Source organism: Dendrobates tinctorius, unplaced genomic scaffold (genome assembly GCF_039654945.1).
Source record: "Dendrobates tinctorius isolate UK_male_01 unplaced genomic scaffold, ASM3965494v1 ptg000396l, whole genome shotgun sequence".
In the NCBI taxonomy this organism is placed as follows: Eukaryota; Metazoa; Chordata; class Amphibia; order Anura; family Dendrobatidae; genus Dendrobates; species Dendrobates tinctorius.
In genome coordinates this window covers 2,876,899-2,903,311 of record NW_027362062.1, presented here as the reverse complement: position 1 = coordinate 2,903,311, position 26,413 = coordinate 2,876,899, and the positions used below count along the sequence as shown (strand labels likewise).

General features: G+C 43.4%; 2 protein-coding genes across 4 annotated transcripts; one reads left to right on the top strand and one right to left on the bottom strand.

Annotated features, from left to right (window-relative positions):
• Positions 1-6,047: 6,047 nt before the first annotated feature.
• On the bottom strand, positions 6,048-21,345 carry TTC4 (tetratricopeptide repeat domain 4). Of its 2 annotated transcripts, none has more exons than XM_073563691.1 (11): positions 21,212-21,345; positions 18,153-18,273; positions 17,760-17,877; positions 16,905-17,066; positions 16,562-16,639; positions 16,027-16,151; positions 14,676-14,762; positions 10,446-10,660; positions 10,264-10,348; positions 8,531-8,613; positions 6,048-7,741 (listed from the first exon to the last, which is right to left on the bottom strand). In XM_073563691.1, the coding sequence occupies exons 2-11, from the start codon at positions 18,255-18,257 to the stop codon at positions 7,639-7,641; spliced, it is 1,161 nt and encodes a 386-aa protein (XP_073419792.1). In that variant the 5' UTR covers positions 18,258-18,273; positions 21,212-21,345; the 3' UTR covers positions 6,048-7,638. The 2 variants fall into 2 exon arrangements, with proteins under 2 accessions (XP_073419792.1, XP_073419793.1); XM_073563692.1 differs by lacking the exon at positions 21,212-21,345 and adding an exon at positions 21,036-21,164.
• On the top strand, positions 21,283-25,227 carry PARS2 (prolyl-tRNA synthetase 2, mitochondrial). 2 transcript variants are annotated; one of them, XM_073563690.1, is made up of 2 exons: positions 21,283-21,421; positions 23,769-25,227. In XM_073563690.1, the coding sequence occupies exon 2, from the start codon at positions 23,777-23,779 to the stop codon at positions 25,163-25,165; it is 1,389 nt and encodes a 462-aa protein (XP_073419791.1). In that variant the 5' UTR covers positions 21,283-21,421; positions 23,769-23,776; the 3' UTR covers positions 25,166-25,227. The 2 variants fall into 2 exon arrangements, with proteins under 2 accessions (XP_073419791.1, XP_073419789.1); XM_073563688.1 differs by lacking the exon at positions 21,283-21,421 and adding an exon at positions 21,428-21,880.
• The last annotated feature ends 1,186 nt before the right edge of the window (positions 25,228-26,413 follow it).

Genomic DNA, 26,413 nt, shown 5'->3' with positions numbered 1-26,413 from the left:
ACATTGGACGGCTGGATGATTAGACTTTGACGACAATAGAAGTATCATCACTTTATGCAAATATTGACCACAATGTAAGATTTGAATAAGTAGGCCATTATTTAAATCAGGATGAAAGGATTACAGCATTTAACATAATCTTTTCTACTTGGAGGATTATATTTCATCCTCACCAATAATATAATTTATAATAAATGTACATAACGTCAAACCACTGGGACGGCTATGGGCACGAGAGTAGCACCTAGCTTTGCCAATTTGTCTATGGGTCAATTCCAAGAAACTCATATATTACAATACATCAAATAGCACCATATTGTCATGTACTGGAGGTACCTAGACACTCTATTCTTTATCTGGCAGGGTCCCCATCATACAATCAAGCAATTTTTTGATGAAAAAATTTCCTCCTCCAAGATGGCGCCGCTGGCACAATAGCAGCTATCAAATTTCTATACACACCGATAGCTGCTACTGCGCAGGCATGGCAGATGCCATTTTCAAATTGATTTTTTTTTACTTGCTCAGTAACATCAAGAATAGTTATTAACTGGACACTAAACGTGATTATGCTTCAGCACAGGGGCCACGGCCAGTGCATGACTGCAGAATATTTTTTTTTTTTCAGTATGTTCAGGCATTCATTATGTAAACTATGGGGCAGGTCAGTGAGGGATCAGTGACCTGTCAGCAGTCTGCATTATGAATATCTAATCAGAGCACCACATGAGGATCCCCCCACAGGCCGTTTCGGGGCATGGGCATATCATTAACTCAAAACTGAAAATAAAGATTAAACAACAAGCACAAGACGGATTTCATCAAGGTATCATTGTAATCAGTATAACGGCGCCGACGTGACACTGTTTGTAGGTTACTGTGCACAATCCTGCTGACAGGTTCCCTTTAATGAAATAACGAGACTTTCTCCATCATTACTCCAACTGTACTTCCAATAATTCATATTATCACTTATCAATCCCCTTTATATTAATTAGTGGACAGGCAATTTATTTCTTATCTATCTGATGATATGAAGTTAGACCCAGAACTAGTCTTCACAGTATACACAAAAACTGCTCCAAAGAAGGAGACAAACATAGACCTCTTTTCTTGGAACCTCAATGTTTGGGTCAGTTGCTGACAAGCATTTTTTTTAAAGCAAGAATATCATATTTTGAAAACAACCATTTGACAGAAAGCTCAATGGATCCTAATAATGTTCTGTCTCAGTAGGTAAGAAGGATCCCCAGAGTCCTTGACCTGGATGAGCAATTGTTATGTAGCACGGACAGATGATGCTGGTGCAGCAGAAAGATCCAGATGGAATAATGGAAGCTGTAGTTGAAAAAAGGCAACAGGAGCAAAAAGGAATCACGGAATCTGATGAAACAGAGGTGAGCAAACGGCAGCAGGCGTGACAAGGAATCCGAGGAGACTTAGTGATGAGGGACTTATGTACCTGAAGTGAATTAAACAGGCCTGGACTAGCAGATTTTTGCAGAACTAGTCAGTGGTATAGTTGAGCTGTGTTTGTCACATGGTGCAGTATAGCAAAGCTGGTTTTGTCACATCATACTATAATAATAATAATAATCTTTATTTTTATATAGCGCTAACATATTCCGCAGCGCTTTACATTTTGCACACATCATCATCACTGTCCCCGATGGGGCTCACAATCTAAATATAGCAGAGCTGGCCTGGGGAAAAGCAGAGCCTAGTATAGCAGATTGACAATGCAGAGGTGGTCTATTAGGCCGGAGGACATTAAGTTAGAGGTGTGCGCCGGGTTGCCCTTAGAACCTGATGCGCCAAAAAAAAAAAAAAAAGAGTTGACGTCCAGAGGAGAAATCAGCATCCAGCACTGGATCCAAGACAGGTTAGTAACAATTAAAAAGGATCCAATATTGTGGATATACACAAAAAATACCCCCAGCAGCCTATGATAATGGACACCATAAAATATAAATATTTCTTTGCATATCAGATAAGTATACTGGCTAAAATCAAGGATGGACTTTCCTGCTGAGAAATCCATTTTTTCTGATATGTTACATGTGTTTTTTTATGTAACTGCAGCAAGCTGGAATTTGTCCCATGAAAAAAAAAAGTGAATAAAAAAAATAATTTAAAAAATTTAACTCTCAGACGCTTCATTGGGGGACACGGGAAACCATGGGTGTATGCTGCTAGCACCAGCAGGTTATGTGTCACGTCCAAAGATTGTTTTCTTTTCTCAGCGTATTATTTTGCTAAATGTGTAAAAAAAAAAAACATGACAAATCAGTGACTGCAGGAGGTGATGGAGGAAAAACTCCCAAATCCAGATCCAAAAAATAGAGAAACTTCTGCGCTCTCCAAGTATAAAACCAAGTTCTTTTTTTTAATTTTCATTTTGCATGAATAGTATAAATATATGTGGAATGTCTTATGTATGTAAAAAAGAACGGCTTTATTTTTGGAGAGGAAGTTTTTTTATTTAAATGGTCATTGTCATTTTAATAAATGTATCTACATTTGTTAGTCGTGTATTAAATAGCGACATTGGGAAATCACTTTATTTACAGGAAACATTATTTTAATCCCTGTAGTACCTCTGCCCTAAAGTGCTCGCTACAAGTGGTCTTCCTCCTCTGAGACTTACAGTCCAGTAACGTTAGGTTGAATCCATCTCCAGTAACAAAGCAGAGTCGGATCAGACGACTTTGCTTCTCCTAGGTGTGAACTGCTGTACACAAAGGAGCTGTCACGCTTCTCCACAGCCCTTCTGGGCATCTCCGTCTCATGCACAGCTTTATCCATAGTACCTCTCCTGTCCCACATCTTGGGACCTCCCTTTCATATACAGCTTGTCCACAATTCTTCTCGATGTCTGGGGATCTCCCTTTCATGTACAGCTCATCATTGTCCCCAGGGTCGGACTGGCCTTCCGGCAAATCTGACAAATGCCAGAAGGGCTGTCTGGTTGTGGGCCGCCTTGTCTGCTGTGTTGCAGAATCGGTGTTCTCAAGACACCCATACTGTTAAGAGTTGTGACGTAGCACCAAGTCACTTACCCCAGCGGGCCTCTGGTATCATTACAAATATTGGTCTTGTAGTAAATCTTGCTTTCCTCCTTCCAGGGTAATATTAGTAATATATCCCATCTGGTTCTTGGGGACAGGGACAACATGGGCTTGTGTGATTTCAAATGCCAGGGCTGAATTTAATCCCCAGTCCGTACCCGATTGTCCCTCTCCTGTCCCAGCTCTGAGATTTTCTCTGTGATGCACAACCTATCTACAGTCCTTTTTGCGGCCCTTGCTCTGAGTCTCCCCCTTCCTGCGCAGCTTATCTACAGTTCCTATTCTGTCCCTCCGCCTCGATCTCTGCACTGTCCACAACCTTTATTCCCCACACAGCAGTGAAATCCCTGTCCGCTACCTCTTCAAGCCCACTCTGCTGCACCATTATAATAAACTCTTTAATTTTGCCATTTTTAGCCGTAGTTCACACTGCTTGTACCTGTTCCAGGTCTAATAAACAGAAGGACAGACATATATGGATGGGATAGAAAAAAAACCTGGATCAAACAGGGAACAGTAACCATTAACTACTCATGCTGCTGGCACTCCGCTAAATCTCTCCTATCTCACTATGCTGTCAGCTCTATTTCCTCTCTGGCTCTCACTGTGCTGCTGTCATTTCATTAATAATAATCTTTATTTATATAGCGCCAACATATTCCGCAGCGTTTAACAGTTTCAAAACACAAGTCATAAGTAACAATGTTAACAATATAATCATTAAAGCAAAATAAGACGACCCTGCTCGTGAGAGCTTACAATCTACAATGAGGTGGCGGAGATACAGAGTACAGGGGTGTATTTACAATGATGTATTTACATTGATGGTCCAGCCATCTTGAGAGAGTGAAGGATGGATGGAGATAGTGAATGAGCTACACACGCACACTTACACATAGAATGACTGATTAGGGAACGTGATAGGCCGCTCGGAACAAATGTGTTTTGAGGGAGCGCCTGAAACTATACTAATTTCTTGGGGTAGAGCATTCCAGAGGGTTGTCGCAGCGCGGGAGAAGTCTTGGAGTCAGGAGGTGAGGATTAGTGCAGAGGTTAGTCGAAAGTCATTAGTAAAGCATAGTGGTCAGTTAGGCCGATAGACAGAAATGAGGAAGATGTAGGGGGGTGCCGCACTGTGGAGAGCTTTGTGGGTGAGAACAAGTACTTTGAATTGGATCCTATAATGAATGGGCAGCCAATGTAGGGACTGGCGAAGAACGGACGCTACAGAGTACCGATTAGCAAGATGGATGACCCTGGCTGGAGAGGGGATAGTCGAGTAACGGGGAGGCCAATTAATAGAGCGTTGCAGTAATCCAGGCGGGAGTGGATCAATGTGAAAGTGAGGGCTTTTGTTGTTTCCATGGTGAGAAAAGGGCGGATTCTGGAGATGTTCTTTAGGTGTAAGTGGCAAGGGCGGGCAAGACATTGTATATGGGATGTGAAGGAGAGATTGGTGTCAAACATAACACCCAGACAGCGCGCCTGCTGCGGGGAGTAATTATGGTGCCACCCACAGAGAGGGAAATGTCAGATTTAGGGAAGTTAGTAGACGGCGGGAGCAGAAGTAGTTCAGTTTTGGAGTGGTTGAGTTTCAGATAGAGAGCGGAGATGATGTTGGAGACTGCGGACAGACAGTCAGTGGCGTTCTGTAGTACAGCGGAGGTAAGGTCAGGAGATAATGTGTATAGTTGTGTGTCATCAGCATAAAGATGGTACTGAAAGCCAAATCTGCTGATGGTTTGTCCAACTGGGGCCGTGTAGAGAGAGAAGGGGGCCAAGGACTGAGCCCTGAGGTACCCCGACAGCGAGAGGAAGAGATGACGTGGAGCCAGTAAACAAAACACTGAAGGAGCAGTCAGCAAGATAGGAAGAGAACCAGGAGAGAGCAGTGTCCTTAATGCCTATTGACTGGAGCCTAGAGAGTAGGAGACAGTGGTCAACAGTGTCGAAAGCTGCAGATAGGTCGAGAAGAATGAGCAGAGTGGTCACCGTTACATTTTGCTGTCAGAAGGTCGTTAGTCACATTGATGAGTGCAGTTTCAGTCGAAATGTAGGGAGCGGAAGCCGGACTGTGAAGGGTCTAGAAGGGAGTGAGTGGAGAGGTAATGGGTGTAAGGCGGGAGTAGGCTAGGTGCTCCAAGAGTTTAGAGATGAAGGGGAGATTGGAGACTGGTCTGTAGCTGTTTGTGCAGGATGGGTCGAGAGCGGGTTTCTTTAGTAATGGAGTAACGATAGAGTGTGAAGGAGGATGGGAAAATGCCCGAGGAGATTTCATCTCCTCTCTGGCTCTCACTGTGCTGCTGTAATCTCAATCTCCCCTGGTTGTCACTGTGCTGCTGTCATTTCAATCTCCTCTCTGGTTCCCATTGTGCTGTCATCTCAATGTCCTTTCCAGTTCACACTGTACTGTCATCTCAATCTCCTCTCTGGTTCCCACGGTGCTGTCATCTCAATGTCCTTTCCAGTTCACACAGTGCTGTCATCTCAATCTCCTCTCTGGCTCCCACTGTGCTGCTGTGTGTTAGCCACAGTTTTCCTACCGACAAGAATACAGGTAGGAGGAGTTTCAGTTCAAGGCTGGCATCTCATTGGTCACTGCAGTAATGGCAGTAGTTGCAGCATGTACACACCTGGCAGTCTTCTCAAGGTATGTAGCTTCCCAGCCGAAAGAAAATGGATGAATGGAAACTGTGCAAAAGCTTAGAAACTGGTTTTTTTTTTAAGCTGATTTATGGATGAGTCTAAGGTTACACTACTAAATATTTCACAAAGGACTTCTAGTTTCTCAAGGTGCAGATTCAATATATTATCAAAACATACTAACAAAATACTTTGCAGCTGTAATGCACATTACAACCACTAGATGGCACATATGACAAATCAGATCCCAAAATAAGCCACATCGACCAAGATGTAAGGTAAGGAAGAACACACCAATATATGTTTAGCTTTCAAAAGGAGTAATGTAAACAAAAATATATAATTATCTTTATTATTACAGAGTTAAAAATAATAAAAACAAGTTATTTGGGAAAACGTTCGTTTTTAAATGTCAGCGCCGAGCTAGGCAGTGGAACAGAAAGAAGGAAAAGATGGAGGTCAATAATTGGGGTGTGCGAACCACTACTGAAAAGAAGACTCTGGACAACTCCCAGATGGAGTCTATCAAACATGAATCAGAAGAAAAACAGATACTTTGGGACTGATATGATCTATATTCTATATCTAGAAGCCTCATGGATTGGGCACAGATATCCTCTAGATGGGAACCTAAAGACCTCCCCAATGCTGGACTTGCTTACACTTGCAGAAGAAGAAACTGCACTTATGGCTTAGGAAGATGTGGAGAATCTGTATTGCATTTTCTTGTGCGCAACATTTAAAAGTAAATTTTTCGCTTACCGTAATTTAAAAGGAGAATTATTAATACAGCGTACATTACATTTCTCTGCAGTGTGTATTATACACACATAGCTCTACTACATGTACATTTACAGACATACACAGCTCTGCTAGATGTACTGTACATTTACTCACACAGATATACTACATGCACTTGCATACACACACAGAACTGCTACATGCGCACACACACAGCTCTGCTACATGCACACACACACACACACACACAGCTCTGCTACATGTACTTTTACTCATACACATCTTGCAGTTCCTGATGGGGCCTAAATGGCAGCTTTACAAGCAGAGCAGCTGTAGGACCTTCTACTCCATTATCTGAAGGATATACATATTTATTAATACATTATTTTAACTCATCCATTTGACTCCTAAAATCTTTTCTGTCCGATGTTGTATATTTTTGATATAACTATGTAATAATAAAGATTATATAGATTTATTTTAACATTTACTTATTGGGCTCTGCACTCCTTTTTGATAGGTTGATATTTTTGGTTCAAATAGAAGTATATATTTTAGAGACACCTCTTCATGCTGGTCTAATATATGTTTATAGTCAAACCCTTTTATGGGTTTGTGTGATCACAAGACAGCTGTTCCGATGGCTGGAGATCTGTAATAGAAGTAAGGCCATGTTTTTGCCAGGTGATTAAAGAGGTTCCCCTCTTTCTATACCATGTTAGATAATATGGACATTACAAGGGGGTGGGGGGTTCGCTGATAAAGCCAAGGGGAAGCACTCTGGTTGACCCAAAGATCATGAAATACCACAAACTATTAGAGGTGTTGCACAAGATTAGAGAAACATGGCTGCTGTCTGCCAAAGTTCAACAACACTTGTAAATCGGTTGTGTTTGGTATCACAAGCCCCATACGCCCTGTGGACAGGTGCGGCACCGCTTTTGGAAGCAATCAGCCATGTTTTTGTAATCCTGGACTATCCCTTTAACCTCAAGACTTAGAGAAGCTAAAACAATAGGCAATATTACTGTTGTGGTTTATTGTTGCACACTTCCATTGTGGGGATTCTTCTGCAAACTGCAACAATCATGAAAACAGCGCAGAAACCTCCCAAACCAATAGAGGCAGAGATTATGGCCGTCAGCTCGACATGACATTACGTCAAAGTTCATAAAACCTTTAAATATCAGTGTATCCTGTGAAGTTTTTTGTCAGAAAAATATTTTTTGCAGAAAGGGGATTGCTTAGCAAAAATGAGGAATGATGGAGTCCCGGCTTTCACACAAAACCTAGGAAAAGACAAGACAGCAATTAGTATAGTACAACAATGATTAACTTGTTCGTTCAACACAAACACAATATTAAAAGAGTAACTACATTTTTTTTCGGTCTTTTTTTTACGAATATTTGCACTCACTTTATTAGAGACTCTGCCTTCATACCTCTGAAAAAGTGCATGTAAGAGACTTCCGAGCCCCAGCTTTTCCCCCATCTATTTGCCTGCCTTCAGCTGCATTGATATCAGAGCATATTCATTTGGAGTACAGATGATGGTAGTGAAAGGATCAGCAACAATCTCTTCTTCTGAGTGTTGTGCTTACAGAACAATCTCCTGTAGCAGCTTAGAGTTAGTTAAACACAGGCACAGAGCTGGCCCATCACTGCCATCATCTGTACTCCAAATGAGAATGGTCCGAAATCTTTGAGGCTGAAGGCAGGCAAATAGACTGGGGAATATCACGGGTTTGGAAGACCCTTCCATGCAATTGTTTTTACAGGCATGAAGACAAATCTCCAGAAAAAGTGATTTGCAAAATGTTATAACTTTGATGGGACACCGATCCTGGGAACTAGTCTGAGTAATGTATGGAGTCCAGGAAGGAACTTTTCCCTTAATACGGGGCAATTAACACGTGCCCCACTTGCCTTCCTCTGAATCAATATGTAAGGACATGAAACTTTACATGCTGGACAAAATTCTTAAAAAAAACCAAATAGTTTAGTTATTCTGTAACCTAGGAAAAAACTGCGCGTCATCCATTCCTAAGTAGGTTGTTGTCCTACGACTGTATTCTCACCTGCTGTGCTGCATGACCTGGAGTAATGTCTTGTCCAGATCTACCTGGTAAAAGGACTGAGATATTTCATCCTCAAAGAAGATCTGCAAAATGAGATGAGATTGTAGACATTTTCCCTGCAGTATTGCGTAAATCAAGCAGACTAAGCGCTGGGTATACATGTTGTTCCCAAGTGATGGACACAGCCCTTTGATTTTAATAATGGAGGACGATACTATGTGTCTAGTAAATTGTTGAGTTCACATTATTAGCTGCCCTCTGTGTCCACTTTGGACAACCCCCTTTTTTTTTTTTTTAGGCTGACTTCACACGTCGCTGTTTTTTTGCCACGAAAACATGACAAATAAGCATCCCATGCAATCCTATGGGATTCCGCAATGCTGTGCTAATGCTGCGGATTTTCCCGCGACTGAATCGCTTTGCGGTAAAAAAACGCAGCATGCTTATTAATTTAGCGGAATCGCGGCGATTCCGCCCACATAGGAATGCATTGTTCTCCTTACTTTCTACATGTGGCTGTGCCCACCATGCGAAAAGTAAGCAGAACATTTGCGAATGGTACCCACGGTCCGGAGGAGAGGAGACTGTCCTCTGGGTACCATAGCCCTGTAAAAAAAAGAATTAAAATAAAAAATATTGTTATTCTCACCTTCCGGCGTCCCGCGCAGCCTTCCCATCTGTCTCCACACTCCCGGTCCCAGTAATCCTTTGCGAGAATGACCGCGATGACGTCGCGATCTCGTGGGAGCGCGACGTCTCGCAGTCATTCGCGCAAAGGATTACTGGGATCGGGAGCGTGGAGAGAGGCAGGAAGGCTGCGTGAGATGCCGGAAGGTGAGAATAACAATATTTTTTACATTAGATCTTTTTACTACTGATGTGGCATAGGCAGCATCAATAGTAAAAAGTTGGTCACACTTGTCAATCACTATGTTTGACGAGTGTGACCAACCTGTCAATCAGTTCTCCAAGCGATGCTCCAGATCGCTTAGAAAACGCTAGCATTCTGCAAGCTAATTACGCAAGATACGGAAAGGAATTCCGGAATTCTCGCGGTAACTTCCGCGAGAGTTCCGCTACGTGTCAACGTAGCCTTACAGAAAAGGTCCACAGATACGCCATGTTTTCAGCTTCTTTTTGCTAGGCTCAAAGTTATGAGCTGTAATTTGTGGGGGATCCTAACAAGTGCTCAACTCCATGGGGAAAATTAAAGGGTTTGTCCACTATATTCTATCAGATGTGTTGGGACATGATTTTGCGGTCCTTACTGGGGATGGTGCTCTCCAGCAGCCACGTCATTAATATGTTGTCACTGGACAGGAGCCTTGCAAACCGCCTCCTACCTGACTGCGTCACTGACATCTCTTTCGATTAGTCGGCCTGGTGTGATGTCATCGTTGAGGCATGATGTCTTACCAGGCAGACTACTCATAAGAGAAGCTATGGATGCCAGGAAGTGGCAGGGCTCCTTTCGGGCAGTCGTAGATTATAGACGTGGTCCTGTAAGTCAATTTTCACCATCTGTAGTACGTACCAATATTAAGTAGCACAGTTTTGTCAGTGAACCCTCTTTTGAGAGGCTTTTTAGTGCAGCCTTCATCACAGGACTTCTGTCATCAACATGGCCGCTGACAAAGGAGCCTGTGAAAGGACCTGTCTGTATGTCTCCTCCAAATGAAACACACTGAACATGAAAGACGTGACTTCTTAGTAGAATAACTGTCTGTACTGACCTCTAGATTGTGAGCCACGTATTTTCTCTCCGTATCCCACGGTGGCAAATCCAATGAGAACATTTCATTCAGATGATCTATAAATCTAAAAATAATAATTAAATGATGAACTGAAGAAACATGATGGAGACACCAGAAACTACAGTCTAACTACAGGGTGCAGTGAGCCATCCCCAACCTACCTGGAGTCTTCCTGAAATGCAGAGATGAAGTCCGTCTGACTGTGTTCGGGGTAGAAGAACAGCACCGGCCAATGAAGGAGGCCACTGTCATCTAAAAACACTTGTGCCCCAGTCACATTTTCAGAACTGGAGATGCCATTATGTAACGTTCCCAACGTCTCCTCCTCGTCATCATCTTCCTTGCTGCTTGGTTCTAGTAATTTTATTCCTCGTTCCTATAGTAAAAGTTCAATAATCATGATGAATGCTTGTTCAGATAACTGCATCCTCCCACCCATCAAAGGTTTACTTCTCTAGGGATATTTAGAGGGGTGTCCTATCAGATTAAGAATTCTCCATGTCCCCAGTAATGAGATGATATTACCAGGAGAAGCTGCCGGTGGAAATGTGGCGTTACATGCAGGGCTGTGGAGTCGGTAACACAAACCTCCGACTCAGACTCCACAATTTCCCTTCCACCGACTCCGACACATATTGCTTATACTTAAGTGAAAAATTTATTGTAGTACAATGTGAACATCAGACATTAAATCATTTTTATGATACAATAATCAAGACATTTAGATAGAACATAATATATGTTTATTGGAATACAACTTTAGAACACAAAAAACTGTAATAAATTGTATATATCTAATATACTATGTAATATCAATTACATATATAACACTATGTAATAAACTATGTGTTACGTGTTACGGAACCACTCAGCACCCAGAATATGTTGTGCAGTTATATGTATGTATAATAGGTTCCATGGGAGATGCATGTCCCTAATGCATCAGCCCACAGGCTGCGCCCAGCCGCCCCCCTCCCCCCACCTTTGTAATTCCCACAGGAAATATTGGCAGGCTCCGGCCACCTGCGGCTATTGTAATGTATGTCTGGCCTGCCGCTTTTCTATTGGTCTGCCCTCTGTATCTGTGTGATATATTCTGTGTCCTGTGAGTAAAGTGTTGTCAGACTGGAAATACGTGGAGAAGCAGTGATCTTTTATATGCGCCCATGTAACCAAGGAATTCCAGCCAGCGTCCTTCATTCATACTCCAGCCAAAGCAGAGTGGACCTCCGGAAACACGGGGTGGTACTGAAAGAGGTACCTGAGATAGGAAGCCCACGTTACACTATGTAAGTGGCAAAAAACACATACTAAATAACATTTGTGCAGTCTATGAATTTGTTCTAAGAAATAGAATTGCCTCCATCAGACCCTCCTTCATAGATGACCTAAAATCTGACCTAATAATTTTAAGGCCAGAGAACAACCTCTCTACACTAACTTGGGTTGGAGGCAAAGCCGTAACCACATGGGCAACATCTCTAACAATTTCCGGGTATAAAGGAATTCCCTCATGCACAGTCAGTTTTGATGAACGGTTGAATTTTTCTATTTCTTTGAGAGCAAGTGAAACATTCTGCTGAAATATGGTCAATCTGCTGCTATAGGAGATGGAGTGAAATCTTTTTCCTTGCAGCAACGCTTTGTCTGCTCCATGTCATCCAAAAACTTGTCGAAGTCCTCATCTGATGAGGATGAAGATATGGCAGCAGTAGCAGTATCAGGACCCAAGTCCTCTTGCGCCTGGCAGTCCTCCTGTAGGCCACTCATCCTAACTGCTACCTCAGTCAGAGCTTCTTTTCCTTTAGTAAGCCGTTGATCATTAAGCAATATACGATGACTCGGGTCCACATAAACAGCTGCCAGAAAATTTTTATTTTCCAATAGCTGTGTCTCTCTCCGTTTCATTGAAGCAGAAATGCCATCTGCGACTAAACCTCCTCTTTGGGACAGGCAAAATAGCAAGTTCTTCCACTCCCTTATGAAAATGCCAGGAGTTAAATCCTCAGCTTGTAATTTTTTAGTCACGGTAAATAGGTGATTAAGCAATTCCTTCAATTCAGCCACCTGTGTCCATTGACCTTCATTTAGGGTTACCTGAGGGTTCGCCATATCTATGTGAAACGGTTTTAGCCAGGATCAAAACTGGGGGGGCAGAACCTCATACTGTTCCACAGAAACTCATACTGCACACCTCAGCTGCTGCAGAACCTTATATTGCACACTCCTACACTTGAAAATAAAGCCTGCACCTTAAGATGTGGTGAATGCAGTCTATTTATTCCAACTATCAATTGATGTTGATGTGTTACTGAAGACAAGCAATGCCTGTCCTGGGCGTCCTTTTGGGCAGCTATGAGGTGTACCTGACTGGTGCTAAAAAAAAAAAAAAAAAAAAGGAGTGTTAGTCTGTGTGCTACCCGGCTTTCATTCTTATTGGTACAGATAAGATATGGATAGACAGATATGGATAAATGGAGCAGATTTCTAATCTGCTTTTGTTATTGAAAACATTATTTATGAGCTCAAAAACCTTTCAGGTGATGCAGTTTTTTAAAACGCTGATCTGCTTTTGCAGCTGAAAAACGTATCCTCAAAAAACACAGCAACAACGCTGTGTGTGAATGTAGCCTTAGATCAGGAATAGAACAGCCATTTATAGGACATTTCATAACTTTCCCAAATTCCTATGAAAAAATATTCAGCACATTCTGCATTGAATTACTGTACCCAATATATTATATATTTTAGGAGTCGGACCATTTTATACCGACTCCACGACTCCGACTCCACAGCCCTGGTTACATGGTGCACAAAGGACCTGGTGATGGTGTGATACGCCACTCTGTGCAGCTGCTTTCTGCTGCAGGTGCAGATGACCACACTGAAACTGGGACATCAACATCCTCAAATTGGAAGTATGCACTCATCCGGAAGAATACAGGAGCTGCCTGCCATTTACTTGCACTAGTTTGATCAGGAGAGTGCATGCTGTGATTTTTATTCCCATGCAGACCAATGGTCCATGTGGAAAATCGGTCGCATGCACTGGCTATAATGGGTACGTAGAAATACGCTCGTTTGATGGTAGTCATACTCCGAAACAAGCCGGATGTCAACACATCCCTGAACCATTTGACCCCATCCTGCACCCAGATGTGCACGCTCCGAGAACAGATTTAGTGAGAACAAACACATATAAATATACATTGTGTATACATTATTCTGGAAGTAGCAATACGTTTAAGCCACGTTCAGTATTTGGTCAGTATTTCACATCAGTATTTGTAAGCCAAAACCAGGAGTGGGTGAGAGATACAGAAGTGGTGACGTGTTTCTATTATACTTTTCCTCGGATTCTTCCATACTGATCAAATACAGATAACGTGAACATGGTCTTAACTGCTATCTGTGTGCTTACTTTCACAGTCCCCCCCCTTTTTTTCTCCAATTAAAAAATGAAGCAATTAAACATATTTGGATCTCTATGGATGCAGCGCTACCAATCTATGAAATTAAAAAAGTTTACAGTAATTAAAACCGCACCCTCCCCCTCCCACAAAAATGCAATAAACAGCAATTAAATCATCGTATGTACCCTAAACCAGGGTTCCCCAACTCCAGTCCTCAAGGCCCACCAACAGATCATGTTTTCAGGATTTCCTTTGTCTTGCACAGGTGATGCAATTGTCACCCGAGCAATACTAAGGAAATCCGGAAAACATGATCTGTTGGTGGGACTTGAGTAATGGAGTTGGGGAACCCTGCCCTAAACTACCGAGCAAAACTATAAAAATTACAGCTCACCATGCAAAAAAAAAAATCCTCATGTGGCTCAAATGATGGGAAATAAAATTGTTACAAAAAATGGCGAAACAAACCAAAACATGTTTCCCACCACTAAGATAATAACCCCCCCCCCACACACACACACAAAACTATAGCCCAATAGTACTGACCTGAAGAATCTTGGTGCCAGGTAGTTTTTACTGCAAAATTAAAGCCGTAAAAACAGACACCCCCCTCCCCCCCCAAAAAAAAAAATAAAAAATTGGAATTGCGATTTTTTTTTTTCCCAATTCAGCTCAATTTTTTTCCCCAATTTTCCAGCACATTTTAAGGTAAAATGAATGGTGTCATTCACAACTACAATTTGTCCAATGTATAAAGAAGCCCCCATGGAACACGATGCTTAAAAAAATAAATAAATTGGAAAAATGAGGGGGGATGGGGTTAAAAAAACCCCCCCACAAATTATGCAAAATGGTCCTGTACTCAAGGGGTTAGCACAGTAGCACAGTTTTGGGATGTGGGACAGCGAGCAAACTTCAGTGCCATCCTCACAGCTCATTTTAATTTATTATTATGCTTTACATGTCTGATACTCTTGCCTTAATTGCACGCAGAAGAGCGTCGTTTTGGGCCTGCTTCTTCTTTTCAGTCTGTCTCAACTTCCTGGCATCTCGCTCTGCAGCCCTCTGTACATAGAGAAAGCATTTTATTTCATATCATCCGTAAAAAAACAAACAAAACAAAACAGAAAGTCAAAGAACTTGACTACAATCTGGAGCTGGAATAACCACCCATCCCTATGTGCAATCTGCCTACACGTTCCTCCACTGATATGCTTGTTATTAGGGCATACAGAGTTGTCTGTTCTATTATATTCCCTGACAAGTAATTTTGCTTTTTTTTTTTTTTTTTAAAGCAGCTGTCCAGGCTTGGGGTTCAAGCCTGAAGTCACACTGTGTGACTGCAGACCTGCAAGTCCTCACAGCTGTCAGGATTCTCCGGCACCGGACATCATCAGCCTGCAAATACTTCCGATCACATTCCAAGTAGACATGACCATCCGAGCTCAATTCACTTGTACGCGCACGTCTAGTCGGCATGTGACCACATGTACGCAAAATACATACTTGCGGTCATGTGCCCGCCTGCTTCCGGCACAGGGGAATCCTGTCCAGCACAGCCAATAAGCACTTTCTGTCTGCTTTACAGCACTAAGTAGTGCAATATACATAGAGAAATGTCCAGCATCCAGTGGTCTAAACTTTCAAACTTGCAACTTTTATTAAAAAGTTTCTATGTAGTACATCATATGGTCAAAGCAATCATTACTAACGCATTTCAGGCACTCGATTATGGCAGCCAATTCTTGGCCTGAAATGCACATGCAATGTGTTTTACTCACATGATGAATTTTATCAATACCTTTAAAGTGTAGCTAAACTTTTAAATCATTTTTGGCATGGTGTATCCCAGGACTGTTTATTGGATATAATCCAAGCCCTGAGACCTCCACCAATTACTCGATTCAAGGGGCAGAATACTCAGCCTATGCTTGAGCAGGATTGTGTAGGAATCTATGGAGTTTCTACTGAGCCATATACTGTTATGCTTGAGACCCCACTGAACATGAGAATGGGAATCACAAAGTGCCCTGTGTGAATGAAGAGGTAAAGAGCATGACAAGTGCTTACCAATGCTTCATTCACTCAGGGAAATTTAAGATCTCCATTCTTGAGATCAGTGGGGTCTCGACAGACGGACCCCCACCAATCATTCATTTATCACTGATCTGTATAGGCGACTTACGGTATATTATTTATGGGACAACCCCTTTAACATTTCCAAAATTCAATGACTATTTATCATCGAATATGGTCTTATTATTACATGTAACTGATAACCATATACACATCGGCCCTGCAGTAGGACAAGCTATTCATTTTTACTTACATGAAGTTTATCCGCTTTTGTCCTCGTTTCCAAAAGTTTCTTCTCCGTTGGACTGATCTGTAAGCCTTCATCGCACCATTTCAAAGCTTCTGAGAAATTCTTTATTTCCATGTAGCACAGAGCACCTAAAACAGGACACATGGAACATCCAGTATCAACTTATAACATTAAATCGGATAAGGCACCAAACATATGCTTTTATTTTTATTCCCTCAAAACACAAAAAAGTAAAATAAACAGTCCTATATTTGCCCTATAAAACCAAACATCTGGAACTTTCTCTGGCTGCGAGGCCACTAAGAGCTGAAGATTGGCCCCACTGTTCTGTCTTCAGTAACATATCTTGGAGCAATCCGTACGTGCGGTGGTTGGTAACAGTTAGGACTGTGCGTGGAGGGGTGGGGGTGGGTAAGAAAATAATAATTTTTGGAACTGACAAAAACTGAACAAACATGAACATCTCTCACAAAAAAGTAAAAGAAAAAACAAACAAACAATAATGATTAAGATGATGTTTAGTTTGGTCTAATTTTACCTCGAATCACTGCCTTTAAATGGTCTGACTTCTGCTTTCTTGCAGCAATTGCATCATTAAGAGAGGAGCGGTAGTTGCCTGGAGAGAACAGAACAGTTTGGTTTATTTGACATAAATTAAAAATTGAATCATAACTAGTGATGAGCGAAAGTGTTCAGACAAGGTGTTAACCAAGCATGCTTGGGTGCTAACCGAGTGTATTCAGCATGCTCGAATAATATATTCAAGTCCCCGCGGCTGCATGTTGCCCAACCCTAAACATCTGCATCTTATGAAAAATATGTATGTAATAAGTTTTATCATCAGACCATCTTTTTTCATTGTGGTCATCATACGCACTCACCTAGATAAAACTGAGCCGCTGCCCGGTTGGTGTACAGCACCGCGTTCAGCTCTGCATCCTTACAACTCTTTTTGATGCCCTCTGTGTAAGCGATGATGGCTTTCTTGTAATTCTTTTCTTTGAAGTAGTCATTGCCCTCTTCTTTATAGGATTTGGCTTGTTCTGTGCAATCAAGGTTAAAGGGGTTGTATGACATCACAAAAAAACATTGCTCTTTTCCATCAACTGGATCTGGCATTACGGCTCTGGCCGAACCAGAACCCTGGAATCTACATCGTACCTGGGCCAGGGTCCTGCGAATCGATTCGCTCATCTCTAGCATATAAGTATTCCAGGTTTTCCTCCTGCACTATCCTCACAGCCTGCACAGATCTTCTGTCCATCCAACGGCTGCTGATGGAGGAGCCTGTGACCAGACCTGTCCAGCAACCGCCACCAATTTAAAGAGGCTGCACATGGGAAAGCATTTATTTTTTTTTTATTGGAGGTGGTTGATGGATAGGTCGGGTCACATGCTTCTCCGCCAGCAGTATGGAAAGAAGTGCAGTCTGTGAGGAAGAATAATTATATATTATTAGGTGCCATAAATTCATGTCTAAAACGTAGGCCACCCCTTTAAGTAGTTTGCCAGCCGGTGTTGCCAACATGAACCAGGCTTATACGTATCTAGAATATACTTTAAAATTATGAACTATTAAATGGCTGGACCGGGACAGAAAGGAAAAAAAATCCATATTCACTGCCAGCAATCAGAGATCTTACAAATGTTAGGAAAATAAGACAGTATAGTAAAAACATGCACAGAATTATGAGCAAAATGACTACACTTTATGCACATGCTGATGCAAACAATACCTTCAGGGGAGCGATCATTGTCAAAGAGCATAGACTGGAGGCAGGCCAGGTCCGGGGCTTTCTCTGGGTCCATTTCATCTGGAGCTTTCTTCATAAACATAGGAATCTTCTCAAACTCCTACAGTGGATGTAGAAAATGAACGTTACATCGTGGGATATCACACACAAGGTCATATAACATCTGCTTTACGCTCCCAGTAAGTATTACAGCTCCTACCATCGTACGGTATGGATTCTACAGGTGAATGTATATATACAGTCCACCCGATATGTACTAGGGGAGCGCCACAGCCCTATAGGTTATTTCGCCCGCCTCTGGTTGTGGTCGGACTATGATGAGTACGACCTCTCCCTTTACAGAATTCAGTCATCACCTATTAAGTCAGGACTCACCTCCTGCCAATTGTCCTCATTGAACGCCCCCTTGTATTTCTGCATTCGGAATTTATCCATAAACTGGTCCATGACTTCATCTTCCTCCGGTTGCTTTGGATCCATGACAGCGCAGGATTTCCTGTAAAATACAGAAATTGAAGTGTTTCTATATATAATTTTTAATTCATTTTGCTTGCAAGAGACAACAAGGATTTAAGAAAGTTTGGATGTGCAAGGGCCTGTGTGATTATTGACTGCAACATTCAGTGAAAGCAAAAGGGCCTGCAATCACTTTTATAGTGGTCCCAGCTGATGAGACTCATGGCCACCTCTGCATTCATCCTCCTCCTAGACAGGGCAGGGGTCAGGGACTGTTATCCTGGTGCTCGGTGTCCATATTTTTGGGAGGGGGGGGACCTAACATCATAAGCACTCCACAGGTCACATATCAAACAGTTTGCACTCCCGTCTAACATATAACACTGCATATTCTATGGTCAGACCTCATCTGGAATATTGTGTCCAATTTTGGGCACCACATTTTAAAAAAGACATCAACAAACTGGAGCAAGTTCAGAAAAGAGCGACCAGAATGGTGACCGGTCTGCAAACCCTGTCTTATGAGGAAAGGTTGCAGGATTTGGGAATGTTTAGTTTGCAAAAGAGAAGACTGAGAGGAGACTTAATAGCTGTCTACAAATATCTAAAGGGCTGTCACATTGTAGAAGGATCAACTTTATTCTCATTTGCACAAGGAAAGACTAGAAGCAATGGGATGAAGCTGAATGGGAGGAGACACAGATTAGATATTAGAAAAAACTTTTTGACAGTTAGAGTGATCAATGAGTGGAACAGGCTGCCACGAGAAGTGGTGAGTTCTCCTTCAATGGAAGTCTTCAAACAGAGGCTGGACAGACATCTAACTGGGATGATTTAGCGAATCCTGCTTTGAGCAGGGGGTTGGACCAGATGGCCCAGGAGGTCCCTTCCAACTCTACGATTCTATGATTCTATGATTCTAATAGGGCAAGAGAAGCCCACCCCAGCTATTGAGTCGTCAATAAAGATGAAATTAAATCAGCCATTGGACATCCCCCTTTTAAAACCAGATAGGCACAATATAAACCAGGAGAGACATATTCCTAGGGACCACAGTACTAGGACCAGCAGCCTCATTTTGCAGGTCCTTAAATTGCTCCTTACGTGGCAAGCGAATGAACGCAGGAGTCACTACTGAAAGTTGAGGAACATGCAATGAAGGATTACTGTGTCAAAATGTACTTTGTGGGCACAGTCAGCGTGCTATGCATTCCTGTCCCACCATTGAAGACAACAGTCTCGAAGTCTCCTCTGCGATCTATACGCAGCACTCTCGGGGTCTCCTCTGCGATCTATACGCAGCACTCTCGGGGTCTCCTCTGCGATCTATACGCAGCACTCTCGGGGTCTCCTCTGCGATCTATACGCAGCACTCTCGGGGTCTCCTCTGCGATCTATACGCAGCACTCTCGGGGTCTCCTCTGCGATCTATACGCAGCACTCTCGGGGTCTCCTCTGCGATCTATACGCAGCACTCTCGGGGTCTCCTCTGCGATCTATACGCAGCACTCTCGGGGTCTCCTCTGCGATCTATACGCAGCACTCTCGGGGTCTCCTCTGCGATCTATACGCAGCACTCTCGGGGTCTCCTCTGCGATCTATACGCAGCACTCTCGGGGTCTCCTCTGCGATCTATACGCAGCACTCTCGGGGTCTCCTCTGCGATCTATACGCAGCACTCTCGGGGTCTCCTCTGCGATCTATACGCAGCACTCTCGGGGTCTCCTCTGCGATCTATACGCAGCACTCTCGGGGTCTCCTCTGCGATCTATACGCAGCACTCTCGGGGTCTCCTCTGCGATCTATACGCAGCACTCTCGGGGTCTCCTCTGCGATCTATACGCAGCACTCTCGGGGTCTCCTATGCGATCTATACGCAGCAGTCTCTGTGTCTGCAATGTGATATATATTAAACATGGCAAATAGTGGGCGCCGTGGACAAAGTACTCATCTCTTACGCCCCCGGCACATTACATGTAGGTGTGGGGTGTTTTCTGGGTATGTGGACTTGCGCTGCGAGGGTGCTATGCCCATGCAGGTCACATGTAACTAATTTGCTGGCTGGTCAAGACCAGATGTTTTACAGCTCAATGAGGGCGATCACCAGTTAAAATAAAATAAAACTTTTTATTGAACGTTAACTTGGGGAGGGTTATACACAGTCGATAGCGGGTACAAATCTTCTCAAACGTTTCCTTTATAATGTGTAACATTTTCCTCACACAAATTCATTCCCTCTCTCTTTACTTGTCCTCTGTCTCCACTATTCCTCACTACTTCACCACCACCCAGTTGACACTACAGTTCAGTTAGTAAGAGTCCTTTAGTCATTCCGTGGTTCTGCGTCTTCTACGATGCCAGTATGGCCGGTACGTATCTTCTCTTCTGAGGCTCTGGAACTCCCGCCCGCAGCACTCTCTTCCTCTTGCGAACTCTGTCCTGTCTAGGCTTGTGACCATTAGGAGTTATAAACTCTTGGTCTTACTGCTCAGCGTCCTCTCCCAGGACCCGTCTCCAATAAATCACTCTCGGTCACTCTTTCACCTGGTTTCCTCTCACTTCTAGAGACACCCACGAAATGCAGCACTGCTCACACCAGCCCTTAGGTCCCTTATCTGTAGACTTCAGGCCCTATCTGCCTCACCATCAGGAAACTGTTTCTCTCCCATCAGCTTAGCCCGGCCCACTCTGGGCTAGTCCCAACAACTCACTCTTGCTGTCCCTATTACCTGTTGCTCCATCACCAGCACAGATTACTACCCATACAAACATCATCAACGCGGGACACAATTCACATCACACCTGTTCCTCCCCACCCCTGCTGTAAACTAATGCAGAGCTAGCACTGACTACTGCACAGTTATACGAGACGGTCTGCCAGCCAGAAAGAGCTACTACAGGGATGGCATGCTGGTACATGTGGTTCTTCTAACAGGGCAGTGCAATCCCCATGTTGTGTGAGGCAAATAAGAGCCTACCCGGTAATAGCAGCCGCTGCACTAGATCTTCAGTCCTCCAGCATGCTCTCAGGCGTCGCCCTTCTGTCACGCACTTCCGGTCTTCTCCATGGTTCCACGTGTGCCTCGCTGTGCACCGCGCTTTCCGTTCCCCCATGTGTTTCCGGTGTGCGTCTTCCGGGTTCTTTTACCCTTGGATATTGGCGTAGAGCAGCCCGGTGTCTGATAAGGGTGAGCAGTGCTGGGAGCACGGGACAAGGGGCAATGGTTCCCTGTGCGCAGCTGCCCTGTCTCAGGCAGTAGCAGTTTTGGCTTCTTTTTTCTTAACCCTTTCACGTCCTCCCCGCTTTTGTCGTCACTGCAGTGTTTTCTAGCTGAAATTGTGCAAATAAATGCACCAATGTCATCCGGCCCCTGTGGTGACCCAGTCCCAGCCAGCCCGTCTTCACTTTCTCTTCTCCTCGTCTTTCAAGAGCTGTAACTTTTTGTTTGTCGTTTTATAGCTTTGTGTTAGGTCTTGTGTTTTTTGTTTTTTTTTTGCGGTACGAGCTGTAATTTTCCTCGTTACCGCTTTGGAGTGCGCACGACTTTCTGGTCACTCTCTCATCTATAATTTTTGTGGGAGGCGAAGGGATGGAAAAACAAGCTTTTCTGCAATCTGTTTTATGTTTTCAGCAGTCACTGTGTGGGGTAAATATTATGATACTTTATTAGTTCATTATGCAAATTGTCACTTCAGAGAGGAAGAGGACTAGAACTCTAGCGCCACCTATTGGAGGTAGCAATCCTAAAAGTCAATGTTGACCCTTTAACGAGCCTTGTCACATGACTTAGGATAAAAGCCCAGCCAGAATCTCCATTTGCAGACACTGTGTTTCGGGGTACTGCCCCTCATCAGTGCAAAGTTCATTAGTTCAAAGTTCATTATTAGTTCAGACACACAGCAGTGGTACTTTTTGTTTTACATTCCGCGAAAAGGGAATATGAATATAAAGATATATATAATGTTTTTTTTTTAAATATATTTTACACCTATTGTGTGGGATCTTCTAGGGGTCTTAAACCAGGGATCACTGCAATATTATAATATTGCAAAATTACAGATCCATGAGTAGAAACATGCAAGCCACCACGCTCCTTCCCCCTATTCTCCCATTCTTCCCATCCCTCCCATCCCTCTCCCAGACACAACCCATGGATAAGAATGGCTCTATTCCCTATTTTTAAAAAAAAGTCCTTGTGTTTTAAACTTGTACGCTCCCTTTAAACGCAGCCAAAGACTGCGCGGGCATAGAGTAGTGTGCCAAATGTGCCCCTCTGCTATGCTGAAAAGAGGAGTGGGCTCATTCAGAGATGGGACATCTATTTTTTAGGCATGTCTTGAGGTTGGTTATCGGGTGCACTTTACTTTAAGTCGTCCAGTGTTTGGTCCCGTTCACACAACATACGGCAGATACAATTGGCTTAGATGGAATTTGGTATCACATTCTGGAGATTTGAAGATTTGAAAAATATCCTAAAGGAAAAACTAGCAAATGTTTCCTCTCTACCTGCCATCCATCCTCTTTTTTTAATTAATATGATGTGCAAAAGATCAGATCTCCCTTATGCGATGTGAAAGCAAATTTATTAGGAAAGCTAGAAGTTGCTTTAAGGGGAATCTATCAGCACTAATGATGAGTGAATGTGCTTGGATAAGGTGTTATCTGAGCATGCCCGTGTGCACATAGAGTATCTTCGGCGTACTCGAAAAATATGTTTGAGTCTCCGCGCTTGCATGTCTCGCAGCTGTTCAACAGCCACAACACATGCAGGCATTGCCTGTTTGATAGCCAATCCCTGCATGTGTTGCAGCTATTGAACAGCCGTGAGACATGCAGCTGCGGGGACTCGATCATAGTATTCAAGCACGCTGTAGATACTCTATTAGCACATGAGCATGCTCGGATAACACCTTATCCAAGCATGCTCGCACATCACTAGTCAGCATGTCTTTACATATAACAGTAGTGGTATGGCTGTATAGGCGCTTGTCCCTTTATAAAAGTGATACCTGTTTTGTAGAGATCTGATGTCCAAATCATGACATACCTACTGTAGTAACCATATGCAAATCAGGCTGGAAGTGCACTGGGAGCGTGTCAGTACACTCCAAATAAGCAGTCTATGTACACTGTCACCCCCAGTGACTTTCCAGCCTGGTTTGCAAATGGTGACTATACTAGATATCTCATGACTGGCACGTCAGATCTCTGCAAACAAGGTATTGTTTTCACTGGGAGACAACCACGTACACGGCCATACCATTACTGACATATGTAAAAATGTGCTGACACGTTCCATTTAATGTAGTGTGCCCTGTGGCTTGTTTCCCTGCATTTTGCAATAGTGGTGCAAGGGAATCTTTCCACCAAATCTAAAAGCTCAAGTTCTTCCTTCTTGGTTAAAAGTCTTTGAAAAAATTTTTGTGGCTGAGGTGCAAGACCTATGGACAGGCGTGAACGTGATGGGGAAAGGGAATCTTTTTTTGTATATTTGTGATCAGTGTGACAAATTATTGACTTTATATATTTTTCAGAGTTTGTGATGAGGAGGCTGCTGAAGTCATCACTACCCCATCTAGTGGCCAACAGAGCGTATGGCAATGACTCATCCAAAGTTAGGCGCCACCTGCTGTCCAGGATTTACCAGCCAGGAAATCTGTGGAAAGAAAACTCATCTGAAATTCAAGCCAAACCGAACGAGCCCTCCAGTAAGAGTCAGAGACTTATGTTAAAAGCAGGATTAATCCGACCCTCCAGTCCCGGATGTTTCCACTATTTGCCCCATACTGTACGCTCTATGGAGAAGCTTATTAGGCTGATAGATCGGACTATGCAGGAGATTGGAGGGCAGAAGATTGACATGGCGACTCTTTGCTCAGCAACTCTGTGGAAGCAAAGTGGACGCTGGGATCTGGTGGGAAAAGAGCTGCTGTGTTTGATGGACAGACACAATCAGGAATACTGCTTGGGGCCCACGCATGAAGAGTCCGTCACCAATTTGGTTGCCGCAGAGGGCGGTATCAGCTATAAGCAGCTCCCTCTTCTGCTGTACCAGATCACCCGGAAATTCAGAGATGAAAAGAGGCCGTGCTTTGGTTTGCTGCGTGGCAGGGAGTTTTACATGAAGGACATGTACACATTTGATATAACAGAGGAAGCCGCCTACGTGACGTATAACAACGTGTGCGATGCCTACTCTAATATATTCCACACCCTTGGCATGAAGCATGTGAAAGTCCAAGCAGATACGGGAAATATAGGGGGCAAGATGTCACATGAGTTTCACCTTCCCGCCGGTATCGGTGAGGACAGGCTGATGGTCTGCGGCAGCTGTGATTTTGCCGCCAATGTAGAGACATTGCATCCAGACGAGAAGAATTGTCCTAATTGTAAAAGCGAGCTGGCAGAAAGTAAGGGCATCGAGATCGGGCACACGTTCTGCCTTGGGACCAAGTACTCGCATGTTTTCAATGCCATATGTTACGATGCCCAGAACAAACCCGTTGTGGCAGAAATGGGCTGCTATGGCATTGGTGTTTCACGGCTGTTGGCGGCATCTATTGAAGTTCTTTCTGCCGAGGAGGAGATTCACTGGCCAAGTCTGATTGCCCCATACCAGATTTGTCTCATTCCCCCTAAAAAGGGAAGCAAGGAGACGGCGGCATCATTGGTCGCAGAGGAACTGTACGACTCTATATGCGCAATTCCTCACATGAGAAATGAGGCCGTTTTAGATGATAGAGATCATTTAACTATTGGAAAAAGGGTAAAGGAAGCTCACATGATGGGTTACCCCCATGTTATTGTCATAGGCAAAAAGGCTTTAGAGAGCCCCTCGCTGTTTGAAGTGCGCAATCACAGGACTGGTGAAGTGCAGTTTCTTTCCAAAGATGAAGTGTTAGGCTTTGTACAGTCAATTCATGTAGTCTAGAATATTTCGTAAGTAAACTTATAAAATGATTGTATAATAATAAAAAAAATCAGTTTTTCTTACCTTGCACAATCCTTATTTGTTTGATGTGTACTGGTGGAGACCACCGGAGCCGCAGGGGATTGTAATGGTAAGTAACAGTTCATTCTCACTTGAAAATTCTTAGAAAATGCCTTTAAAGATTTATTTCCATTTTAGCATGCTATCACCTATCCTAATGTGATAAGATGGGAATAACCTAGGTCTCATCCTTAAAGGGAACCTGTCATGTCAAAAAACACTATTAACCTGGTAAGAGGTGCAGGTTAATGGCGTTCTAAAGTTGACTGTCTGCTGCACTGAAAGCCAAGCTATTGGGAGCAACTGAATTTTATTTTTCCCAGCAGCCTCCGGCTTTCAGTCATAGAGGCGCGGCTTCAGTCACCGCTCATTAAGTAGGGAGCTGTGGCTGTAATTGCGCCTCGACACTGGCTGACAGCCGGCACAGCACTAATGCACTTTAGAGCCGACTGGCAGTCAGTGCTGGGGCGAGGTTACAGCCGCAGTTCACTATGTTTTGAGCGGTGATTAAAGCCATGCTGACCGCGCCTCTATGACTGAAAGCCGGAGCCTGCCAGGAGTAATAAAGTTAATTTCCTCCAGCAGCCGCACAGCTTCCAAACACTAATATCCTGCAGATTAACCCTATATCTGCAGGTTAATAGCATTTTTTGACCTGACAGGTTTCCTTTAGCCAGTTCAGGACTGAGCCATTTTCCCTCATTCCTAACCAGGCACATTTGGGGCTTTTATTGTACATTCTCTTTTAACGGCTTTAAAAATTTCTCTCATTCGGTCAGATAGTCAACCTTTTTTTTTTTTTTTCTTGAGATGGACATTGATGTTACACTCCCGGCCCTCTTTGCTGACGCATCAGCCGGGGGGCAGAGATATGTGACGTCGGACACTGGTTACGTGGCTTCCGGCTCACGGCCTCGCCACTGGAAGTGCAGCATAGCCGCAAACTTACATGGGTGAGTAATGATGTAGAAGTAGATAGTGAGAACGCGCAGGCAGGATCCTCTCTCCTCCTGTACCAGTCATGACTTATATTGTTTAAGATTACTGTCCTTGTTTTTTATTTTGTATAACCCTTTTTGCATATAAGGCGCCATGGAATAAATGGCGCTATAATAAATAATAAAGAAGTCTTATATGCCCCCTTTTCATACACCGCCCGAAGAAGGTACCGAGAACCACGCATTGGGG